The sequence below is a fragment of the Formica exsecta genome, unplaced genomic scaffold (genome assembly GCF_003651465.1).
Source record: "Formica exsecta isolate Colony F162 unplaced genomic scaffold, ASM365146v1 scaffold614, whole genome shotgun sequence".
In the NCBI taxonomy this organism is placed as follows: domain Eukaryota; kingdom Metazoa; phylum Arthropoda; class Insecta; order Hymenoptera; family Formicidae; genus Formica; species Formica exsecta.
In genome coordinates this window covers 281932-294581 of record NW_021853375.1, presented here as the reverse complement: position 1 = coordinate 294581, position 12650 = coordinate 281932, and the positions used below count along the sequence as shown (strand labels likewise).

The 12650-nt window shown below is 39.4% G+C and overlaps 1 protein-coding gene across 1 annotated transcript; it reads left to right on the top strand.

Moving 5' to 3' along the window:
* The first annotated feature begins 361 nt into the window (after positions 1 to 361).
* LOC115242667 (homeobox protein engrailed-1a-like) lies at positions 362 to 6125 on the top strand. The gene is made up of 2 exons (XM_029819131.1): positions 362 to 1948; positions 4434 to 6125. Exons 1-2 carry the CDS (start codon positions 1297 to 1299, stop codon positions 4778 to 4780), a joined length of 999 nt encoding a protein of 332 aa, XP_029674991.1. The 5' UTR covers positions 362 to 1296; the 3' UTR covers positions 4781 to 6125.
* Positions 6126 to 12650: the final 6525 nt, after the last annotated feature.

The window sequence follows — 12650 nt, the reverse complement described above, 5'->3', positions numbered from 1 at the left end:
GAACTCAAATGGGGCGGAGAGAAGTGAGTATTCTCGTTATTGTACGCACAGTGGCGCGGATATCCGTATATTTATACAGCGTATAATATCAAATGGACCGTGAATCTTCGTCAAAATTGTGCTCTCGTACAAAATTAAAAGAAATTAATATAAATATAATTTATAACTCTAATTTTATTTCAAATATTGTTTTAATTTTTTTTTTTAATTTACAGATTAGGGATTTTTATAATTTGTTTTTTTATATTGACATATCCTTGAGCTAATTTAATAGTAAATAATTTAATTTTATGTATATTAAAATTGAAGATGTCTTTTAATATCAAATATTGCAAATGTTAATACTACAAATCATTTCATATACTTATAAAAATTAAATAAAGGTTCTCGAGATAAAAGCGCTAAATGTCTCATCGATTAATCGACCGATCGTTGCAAAGTGCTAGAATAAAGAGAGACGAATCTCATCGTGGAAGAAGCGTAACATTGATTTCCAGGAAATTCCGTGAACATAGCCCCCTACTATCTGTACCACTGGCAGTGGGGATGACGACAGGCAGAAGGGAGCATGGTACACCTTACCAGTAAGGTAGGCGGAGCCTTTGACCGAAGAGTTAATAGAGATACAATCGAGAGTGTCTAGTGCACTGCACTCCGGACTGCGGCGTAGGAGGAGTGAAGGGGACGGGGGCGAGGAGGGACAGGCGGTAAGTAGGGACCGCTGGTCCCCTAGTTTAGACATCACTGAGCGACGGATGGACAGCCAGTCAGACCCGTCACAGCACTCGCCAGAGTACTCGGAAACCCTCGGGAAAAGCCGATAGCAGGAGTCTCCAGACCGGCTCCGAAGGCGAGCCGATAATTAACACGCCACTACCATATTGGATGCATGAATACTTCTAGAGTATTTCATGCAATGCCTTTATCGTGCGATACATTAAGATACGTTCGAGGCGATTATAATAAATTCAAAGTTTCGAAGAGAGTTAATTGAGCAGTGGATAACAAGATTTCGTGCAATCACGAAGTAAGTGATTCGTGATGAATATAGCGACACGTGAACAATGACAATATTGGTGAATGGTGTTGAACGAATAAACTTTTGAGGTCGCAAGCGACTCAAAAATTCGCATTCATCTATGTGACATCTATAAAGATTTAATTTACGCGAGAGCACAGTGGACAGTGAAATCATGTGTTCTCTTCTCGATATGGCGATTCTCTAGTCGGGGACTAGTGTCACTATCAATCTCCTGTCTCATCTTATCGAGTAAAGACTCTCTAATACGAGAAAAAATGGCTCTTGTGGCTATGGAGAGTGCGTACAGATTGCGATTGGGGGTTGTAAACCACCACCATCACGTGCTGTCATCGGAGAGCCACGTAGTGCCGCGTCAGGATCGTCAACCGGATCACCAACAGGACACCGAGAGATCGTTGCCCTTCAGCGTCGTCAACATTCTCAAGCCGGATTTCGGTCGCGAGGCCATTCTCAACACGAAGGTACCGAACGAATCCACAGTGTCCGCCGCTATTCCCACGCAGCATCCGCAACACAGTCCGCTTCCGCTTCCACGCGATCTCAGCCTGTCATCCACGCGCCTCTCGTCCCCGCAATCGCCTCAGTTGACGAATTATTCGGGCCATCGGGAGAAGGACGCCTTCTCGCCCCTTTGCGGGATCACGTCACCTTTGCAGAGGCATGGCAATGGGCTCAGCAGAAGCGGCAGTCTCGAAAGCCTCGCGTCCAGCAGAAGCTCGGTCACCAGCAGCTCGGTCACTGGCCCGCCGTCCTTGTGTTCCACATCGTCCACGATCAGCGGCGATTCTTTGAACGGCGAGAACACCGGCGGTAACACATTGACGAGTCAGCAAAACAGCTCTAACAGTCAAAGTCTATGGCCGGCATGGGTATATTGCACCAGATATTCGGACCGACCATCATCTGGTAAGTTTAACAGATATAAATCTTTTTTAATTTTTTTTTATACATTGAAAAATGTATTTTATAAGAATTTAATTTTACGTGTAATAATAATTATGTGAATATTTGATACAGATAGATTAATTAGATGATCGTATCGCTCTTGATTTTATTTCTCGATTTTTTTTGTAACATGTCATCTCATGCGGATATCAGTTTCGTGCTTTCTGCTGCATCGGTCTAACAATGTGCGCTAAAAAGCAAACAGGTTAGAAATTTATCGGATTTTTCGTGAGCATAGTACGTGACTGGTACGTTTAACTACATGCAAGAAGAACTTGCGTGGTCACAATGTCGGAAACGTCTATCAAGATGTTTTATTCACTTATGCCGCTCTGTGTAGTCACAAAATCATCGACCGCTAATTAAAATTTCTATCAAGGCATTTGAAAAATTATACGGCATAAAGATAAGTAAAATCCTTTCGAGCAAAATGTCGTTTTCGTACGTGCTTATCACCAAGCTTTGTATTTGAAAGTCACGAATTGAACGAAAAAGTCACCCCCCCCCTCTTTCTTTGCGCGCGATTAAAGGGCTTAACGTAAGCGCTGTTTTTTTACATATATAATCGCAGTCCTTTCGCGAACGAATCATACTTTCTCGACTTAGCGACTCTATTCGTTCCGACAAACAGGAACAAAATAGCTTCAAGGCGCACGAATGTTTATGACGCAGAGAAAACACGACCCCTAATGATAAGAATACACGGAACGAAATGCGACGTACAAATCGCGATTCGTAAACTTGATAAACTTATGTAAATGATTGATCGTTCTCTTTCTCTCTCTTTCTCTTTCTGCATCAATAGCGTTCAACTCGCGTGGACGAATAACCTCGAATGTCTAATTACCCGTTGTCATTAGACAATTATTCTGTAAATAAATTATACAACGCACGATCGACATGTGGACTTAATGTACGTTTTGTCGCTCGATATTACCGCAATAAGTTATTAATTTTGCACAGGAGATCTCTCGAAAGGATCACGAGCTGCATAAGTTATATCTAATAGCCGCGACTTAGATAGACGAGGTCAACGGCCCGGTGTCATCTGCGTTCGTTCGCAGGAATTAATTGTGTAGAACCTACATTCGCGAAACTACCCTCCGCAATCAGTGTCCCACATACGATGCTGCTATTCTTCTTCTTTCTTCGGCGTTCCTTCGGTTTCCGTTTCTTTATCTCTCTGTCTCTCTCCCTCTTTCTCTCTCAGGTGAACATTCATTAGTTCTTCTGCTGCACGTCGGGGTGGTTCGCGAGTTTCGATCCGATAATCGCGTTGCTAATTGCTGAGAATCACTCATTTAGCTTCCGTGAGTCTCTTCATCGCCGAACGTTAACCCTCGATTGTAAATTTATGTAATATTTCGTACCGTTTGTAAGATGTCTTATCTCCATGCAAATCAATAAGAATGAAGATATAACAATTTTTTAATTTATATCTTTATTCCTTTAAACTTCATATTTTTACTAGCAAGTTTGCAGTTTTTATATTGTGTTGAAGTTAATGTTTTTTAAGTTAGTGTATTTAAGATGACAAAAACATTAGTAATATTAACGACAAAAAGATCTTAAGGAAATAGAGTAGTAATTTCTTTTAACAATAATAATATGCAAATAATTATATCTATACTTTATTCTATACTGTCGATAATAATTACAGCACACATTGTATAGAGATATAATTTAAACTACATACAACTGCAAGCGTTCGCGCTTAATGGTTTCTCTTCAAAAATAAAGAAACCATTGACAATAGCTGCGCAAAAGTATGCGGATGTATTCAGCTTCAAACATGATTGCCTTATCTAAATAATTAAACAAAAATCAAAAGCGTGTAATGCTCAAAAACTTGCCGTTATAAACGTTACTTTGGTTACGAGGCGGCAATGGAAGATAATCGAAATACAATTCATTATCGCGCTTAAAAGCGTACTTCACAGAGTTTCAATCATTAACGTAAAAATAAGAAAGCATGCATGATCCGATCTGTATGAGTTTTCGATAATAATATCCATCGCGTTCATTTACAATTTACATAATGCAACTTTATCGCGTTGTACAATATATTAAAGATACAGATTAAGATCAGACACGCATAGATCACGTAAGATTCGCAATTCGCATAGGAAGTATAATTTTATATATGACGTTCCTACGCGATTAGCCGAACCATTTCCGCCTTCGTTAAATTCCAAAGCCGTTGCTCAGATATAGTTATCTCCGAGTATCCTTCTTACTGTGCGAACGGGCTCGCTCGTTCGTTCGCGTTCTCGTCGCAAAAACGCTGAATCACATTGGTATGTGTGTGTGTATATGTATGTGTGGACAAATTGATGAGAACGCCCACTTTCCGCCGCGACATAATGTCCCCCTCCCTTAGCCACGTTGTCTCCGATTTAAATCACAAAAGTCTGAAGATTAATGCGAAGTTCCTTTGTCGTTTCAGGACCGCGAACAAGGCGAGTGAAACGTCCGCAGACCAGTAAGAACAGTTTGCCGGAAGAGAAGAGACCCAGGACGGCCTTCAGCGCCGAACAACTGTCCAGGTTGAAAAGAGAATTCTTGGAGAATCGATATCTGACAGAAAGGAGAAGGCAGGAGCTCTCGCGGGAGCTGAACCTAAATGAGGCCCAGATCAAGATCTGGTTCCAGAACAAACGAGCGAAGCAAAAGAAGGCGAGCGGACAGAAAAATCCATTGGCTCTTCAACTAATGGCGCAAGGCCTTTACAATCATTCTACTGTGCCGGTGGACGACGACGACGAAGAGATCGTAACCGAGAGAAATTGTTAAGACTCGCGTAAATTTAAATGGAAACGATGAAACGAGGAGTTAAAGATTGGAATAATGTGTTGCTATAGCCACGTCTCTTAGGAACCATCGTCAGCGTTGAGTGTTATCGATAAAGAAAGACATTAAAATATTTATAAAAAATTACGGATATAATAATCAACGGTGATTGAATGAAGACTGAAAATGAAACGCAACAATAAAATTGTTATGAAAAGTGCAATCCAAAAATAAGGTAAAAAGTAAAAAAATATGAACAGTAAATCGGTGTACTAGGATAATTCAATGAATAAGGTAACATTAGCAACTGTACGCATATAACATGTCTCGTTACCTTATTTATTGAATTGCCCTCGTATGTTGCCATCTATATATATCTTGACGAATGCCGATAAGGCAGAATTTTGCATAAAAATTAGCGAATAAATTTATATACTATATTAATAATTTATACACGAGAGAAAAATAATAGAAAATTATTTGATTTTATCTTTTGCACTTAAATGTAAATATATGCAGAATATATTGCTAAAAGAATGGAAAGGATGAAATTAAATAAATTTTTTATAACGATAATTATATATAAAATATGAGAGGAAATAATAAAAAATTATTCAGTTTTATGGTTAAATACAGTGAGTAAGTATTTGCAGAATTAAAACACTGACAAGATTTTATGGAAATGAATTAATAATTTAAATATCAGTGTGTCCTTATGTAATTACTACTAATATTTTATTCTTATGCAAAGTTTTGCGATCTCATGAACTTTCATCTATTATTTATTGCCAATATCTTGTATCTTTGAACACGATTCAAATCGAAAAAGTTGCTTTAGTTGTATGAAGAGTCATTCGTTTAGCATATATTGTATAAGGGCTTTAAATCTAAAATGTATCTAGTATGCCGTGAATTAACAATAAGACTTACACGCTTATAGGATGTATATATATATTTAGAATTAGTTTTTAAGAAAGAGTCAGATTTAATTAGTATATGTCTATATATATAAGTCTTATATATCAAAAATATAAATTATTTATTTCATTGTACATAATGTGTAAATAGCTTGTACTCTTGTGTATATGTAAAATACCGAATATAGATTAGTTAAAACATGGTTACTATATTATATGAACGTGGAACGATCTCACATTGTATATATATTATGCATATATTCCTCAATTCTCATAAACAAACTTAGATTCATATGTTATACACGCGTATATAGACATGGAAAATATAACGTACAACGTATATTTCCGCAATAAATGATTGTAATATTCTATGTAATCCGCTTACGTTTCGTCTCCGATTAAATCGCGAAATAAAAGAAATCTTTAATATGCATTTTCTCCTCTTAACCATTTTATTTCCCAAAATAATTTATTACTAATCAATATTAATATGAAGTATCTCGCGCAATAACGATGAAAAATATACATACAAAGTTGGAAAATAATACTTCTATAAAAAAATCAAATAATGAAGATGAACTAATGAAAATGGCAAGCAATCTTGCTTCGCTTATGTAAAGGTAAAATAAAAATAAGAATAAATAAAAATGAAATAACAATATGTTATAGCTTGATTACTATTTTAGCAATTATATTGCCGAGAAATGCTTAGGACGCTGCGGTATAAGCACTCGACTAAAATTATCCTCGTGTTAATTAGCATCGTTAATTAACGTCGTACTGGCATTTCCGATGCTCTTTACGCGCGCGACAACGTCGCGTTTTTGGAAAGGCGTTTTATTTCATCGGGAAAACTCTCAAAGTTCTCTCGTTTCTGGTCGCGACGCGCTAATTGATCCCGAACTAACGAGCCGCCCGGTATCTCGAGCGCGGCCAGTGAACGCAATAGCGCCGAGATACTCGAGTGGGATGTCTGGCAACTAATGTGATACATAATCCCTGTCACTGAGATTGATTTTGCTCTTTTTGAGGATGTTGAGATTCATGCGCTGTTCAGATTTACAAGATATCCAAATATCACGCAAGTGCATTTCTTTTTACGCCAGACTAAAAAAATCATTAATTTTTATACAAAATTAAAAAAAAAATCACATGCTTACAATTCATTGACAAGATCCATTACATACATAATTAATCGCCGACGCGGAATTTTTTTATTTAGAGAAAATATATGCTTTCTGTTGATTTAACTTGCTTGAGAATCTCGCAAATTTCGACTTATTGTTAGGTATCCTTAAATAGAATGCGATCGTGGATGAAGGTACGCCAATAGTTCGAGCGTGTTCACACGCGGACCATAATATGGCGATCGATGCGAGATAAACGATATAGGCGCGCACCTGTTTGGCGATATGGCGTGTACACGTATGCCTGATACGAGCACGATCGGATTTACGAGCGCATTTTTTTTCCCAGCATCGTATATAGCAAGGCTATCTCGGCGGTCGCGCGGCGAGGAACGATTACGGTCGTCAAAAATGCGGAAAGATATCGCACTCACGTGTGTTACTTAATTCCGATATATCAAGAATTAAGCGCAAATATCGCGTGATCTAAATGTACGAAGTCCACGATCGTAATATTTTACATATCGATCATTTATTCGTCAACTGTCATTTCTTAATGATTTGTACGTCAATTAATTACAAGTACCCGACGCGAGACGAGTTTATAGGATTTATAAGTTCGCGTTGTTTGGCTTCTATCGATGTAAGCTTTGAATCTGTAATCGTCTTTATGTTAACGAACTGTGTCTGTATGTATTGTATAATATATTATTAATTATCATAAATTTGAATAGCAAAGAAGCGAAGGTGGATACTAAGGGGGACAGCCTCTGTCATTAGAGATTCATGCGTGTATTCATGATTAATTAATTCACGGAATCAGTGTCCTCATTAGCGCGATGATGCACATTTTTGATAATTATAGCAGTATACATATAAATTTAGCTTACAAGTGTAAATTAATCGAATCGTTAAGTAATAATTCTTCGCGTGTTATCGAACGTTTATATCACTCTTCAAACAGGACAAGGCCTATAAATTTTCCGAATTGGGTATTTTTTGTATAATTCGTTGATAATCGCTCGACTCAATATTTTATCGCCAGCTAACGATGTGCCACTGACATTATTACTTATCATTAATTTAAACGTGGCAAACACACCGTGGGATGCGGGATCGCGGAACGCGCGCGAAAGGGCGAGCGACGCGACGACCTCCACCGTCGTTGGAAACAAACGCATGGTGGCCCAAACCAGGGATAAATTACAGAGTCGTTGTCCTGGCCATTGTATTTAACTGTGGCGATGCGTAATTGCTGGAACGCCGTTGCATACGCGGGCGAGACAAAGAGGGTTGATGCGGGAGAGGGCTGATGTGTAAGAAGTGAGAAAGAGAGGGCGGAGAGAACGAGTTAGAAGGGACAACACGGTTAGGTGAGGTACCGTGCCTGTCGAGAGGACCCGGCAAGCGGTGGGGGGGGGGAGGGGGAGGGGGTTCTCGCCGTTGCTGTGGTCGAGAACCATAGTCAACGGAATGGCCATTAGAGGTTTGTACGTTCCCGCCAGTGGCTCACTAAATTTCGCCTTCTTATGCCCCTTACGCGGACCGCCACCTTGCGATCCACGTGAATTAATGGCTGCGGTGTGGCCTCGCTCTCGCGCGCACAGTTTATTACAATATCAGCAAGCAAGCTGCGGCAAAGCCGAGTTTCGCGTGAATTTCGCGTCGCGCGACGGACTAGTTTTCGGTATTACCCGAAACGTTAACTGCACGCTCAGAAGTATACGTGTGGAGCTCACGATGCCAGATCGTTAGCCCTCGATTGCTACGGTAGCGTTCAATTTTTGATTTCGATGCAGATATTTTGTAAAGCATAAAAAATATAAAAAAATAGGCGATTTTTTTTTCTGTAATTCACGTTCACGGAGATATAATTAATAATTTTTTTTTTTTTTTTATTGGTACTAATAGTATAATTTTTTTCGACACATGTGTGTTGTATATACAGGGTGGCCCACCGAAAACGAAACAGGCATGCTTTTAGCATTTAACCTCATTTGTTCGAAAAACGCTCGGACAAGTCAATTTTATTTGCAAGGGGGACATGTTAATTGGCTATTTCCGTTCACTTAACTTCGACCCCAAAAGAGGGGTTAATTTCACCCTAAAAATTTTAAATACGAAAAAATACGCCTGTTTCGTTTTTGGTGGGCTAGTCTGTATATCTATATACAAGCAATAATTATCACAAACTGAACAGAAGACGATGTTGATCCTCGCGATGCACGACTGAAAACTATCGTTCTCTCTCCGTCTTAGAGCTTTTTCTCGGTATTTTGAAAAAAGATTGCCGCTTATTGCGGTGATCGGCCGCGCTTTTCGCCGCCGCGTTTTCGTTCCTCTCCGTTTGTCACTAACGAGTGTAACGAGGTTCCGGCCCGTCAAATTAAAGGCGGATGGCGCGGGGCATACGGCGAACCGAAATTTATTGTCACGCTTTCGGGAACCAAAGTCGGGTAAAGGCCACTTAGCTGCCCGTAAATGCGTCGTCCCTACGACGACGCGCGGCCAGATGGTTCACCAATAGATCACTTCGCGAGAGTAAGAGCCCGAGCTCTTCTTCGCGCGGCTTGCGGCTCGTAAAGGATCGCGCACGAGATGCCGCAAGAAGTTCGAACACTATTAGCTCGCCGCGCGATAAATACACGCGATCATGAGGGATAAATCGCGAAATAACTTGCGATTTAATTGCGATCGAAAACGCGTCAGAAAAAAATATCCGATAATTTAAATAATTCTTTATAATAAAATTTGTAACGTTTTTGACATCTAAAATATATAATGTAAGTCGATTCTTTGTTTCTAAAATTTAGATTTATTTGTATTGTATATAGCTTGATTACAAAATAAAGAGTGTTCTTAATAAAAAAATATATTTAAAATTTAAGTTTGAAATATCAAATATATATACAATATTTAAACGCGTGCTATTATTTTCTAAATTAAGAATCAAAAAGTTTCTATATACAGGGTGTTAAATTTCAAACGTAATAGGCCGAATATCTCGATAACTAAATGAAATATCGAGATCCGATTTTTTTTTAGGTTGTATTGTTTCGAAGCGGACAAATTTTGATAAAAAGAATTTGACTTTGGATGGACGCGTCAAAAAGAACCGGACTTCGATATTTCATTTAGTTATCGAGATATTCGATCTGTTACGTTTGAAATTTAGCACTCTGTATACTATCAATTTTTAATGTGCTAAATGTTTTAACGTCAAAAATACAAATTTGATGAAAGCCGAGCTTGGTAGTCGATTCTTGATGATCGACATTAAATCGTTTGGAACGGAAGCGACATTAGACATCCGCGTCAAGCGTAACGACACTCGAACTAATCAGGAGAAATGCCGAAAATAGAAAAATCCCGGCGAAATATACAATAAATTCCTGCTAATAAGCCCTCTCTTGAGCCTGCCCTTGTATCGCAGCCGCGGATGCGCCGAAAGATGCGTGCCTCGGTCCGTAACCGCGTAATTGGCCAGGCCGCGAACGCGACATTAGATCCTCGTTATCCTAACGAGCTGAAATAGCGAGCGCGACTACGGAGAGGAAAGGTCCGACGAAAATCCGTGTAACCCGTGTGGAGAGACTCGTGGCAGCGTCTGAGGGATGCGGCGCGTAGTTGCTCTATTTGCGCAAGAATGAGTCGGTCGGTTTGGTCCGAAACACGAGCGCGCGTTTTCGACTTTAAAATATTTGAGGGTGATTTGTTACAGGGAGGTTGAATTTATCGCGAACCTTAGCGCGCGCCACGAGTTATCGTAGAGAGCGAATTATTCGTCAACAAATTGTTACAAATGCGTTAAAGAGGCAATAAAGATGATGATGATAGCGAAGGAGATGAAAATCGTCCCGAATGCCTGATTGTAGCAATAGAATATGTAATGACACCTTCATATCTTTGCTTTCCGACTCACACATTGAATTATATTCTTTATTTATTATGTGCGTGTGTGTGTGTGTGTGTATACAATATATAACAAATTTAAGATCTTCCACATGGAATAGGATTGCTTGTCGAAATACTTAAATATAATATAATATTTAATTAATTAAGAAATAAAAATGCTTTGTAAAAAACTGATATCCTACTAAAGATACTAATAATAGGATAATTAATTTTATTAGCAAGATCTCTCTTAACTTTTTCATATATGCAGATATGCAATCCAATATATTCAAAGCACACATATTCAAGAATCACGAGCGGACCCGTCGATGAATGTATGCGAGAAAATTCATGACGTATCGCTCGAGATCATCAAATTGAAACGATTCGATTCGGTATGTGAATAATCATAGGAGATGAAGGTGAATCTAAAAGACGAGGAGCATAATGAGTGCAAAATGCGTGGGTTTACAACGATCGGCATTATCACGCTGGTAACAATGGATAAATATACCTTTATTACAGCAGTATCGCAGTGGAAACAGATACTATAGACACCCGCAAGAGTTTTTTTAAACTAGAATTTAGATAAGTACAAGATCAAAATATAGAAAAGCGTTTTAAGTGAGATGCAACAGAAATGTGAGCAAAAAGCATAGTGTATTATGTAATTATTTACGTACGTTATTTCATAAAATTAATTTTTTATCGAAAGAATGCTCTGTTTGTACTGTTAATAATTTGCGAGTAATATTTTTACATTACATTTCACAAATTTCTCTCTTTCTACATTAAAACATATAAAAGGTATATTTTTTTACAAAAAAGGGTATATTTTTCGTATCGACAAGTGCAAATTGTGTTACGGAACTCAACACGATTCAATGCAGTCAGTTCGCAAACAAGTACGTATTGCTCGTTACCGCAATGTTTCAATATCAAGGGTTCGAGCTACCTGACTCGAGCAGATCGATAGGAGCGCTAGACAAGATACCGCCTCGCTTCCTCTTTCCTTTTCCGGTTCGCGAAACACGCGTACGCATCATCGGTTTCTCCTGACGGCCTCTCCCACGCACACGCATTTCCTCGTGCGTAAACGTGCGCTCGCGAATGAGCGTATAAGGTCATAAAGGTTTGCTTTCGGTTTGCCCGTCGTCGTCGTCCTCGTCGTCGGCATCGTGAGGGCCCCGAACACGCGGTAGAACGTGTGCAAGTCTCTCCAGCTATATGGGACCGGAGAGTCGGTAAAAGAGTAGAGAGACCACCCAACGCGATCGCGCGAGACTTCTGGTGAGAGGGTGGAGAGAGAGGGCCAGAGTCACGGAAGCGAGAGAGAGAAGCGAATACGATAAAGAGAAAAAGAGAGAGAAAAGAGATTGCCGGGGGACGAAACGGGAGAGACAGAGTGCGGCGCAAAGGGGGGGCGAGGAACGGGCATCTGGGCAAGGAATGCTTGTCGGGTCATTAATGCGCCTTGCTATGCACGCTCCTTATGGATCTGACCAAATCAGTGACCGATTGCCCTCATCCTCCTCTGTATTCCCCCCTCTATGTCCCCCTCCTCTGTGTGTTACGGAACGGCAAAGTGGACCGCGGCTGGATCTGCCGGTGTATCCGTGATGCCCTAAGACGCTCCCGGGATACAAAGTTCGTCCGATGTTTGATGCTAGTAATGATGCTCTGGTACGCTCGATGCAGATGATTAGAACTTTTATTAAATCGAGAGCAAAAGTCGTAAAAGTCGAATTCTGAGAAAGAGATATAATTGTAACGTGAGCGGGAAACTAGAATCGCGATATATTCATACAATTAAATTGATGGTTTTGACATGGGAGAGTAAATGTTTTATTGGTATTTTTGATTATATCAAAAAGAATGAGAAAATATAAAATTAGAAGATAGGTTATAATTATTTATATAATTAATAACATAATA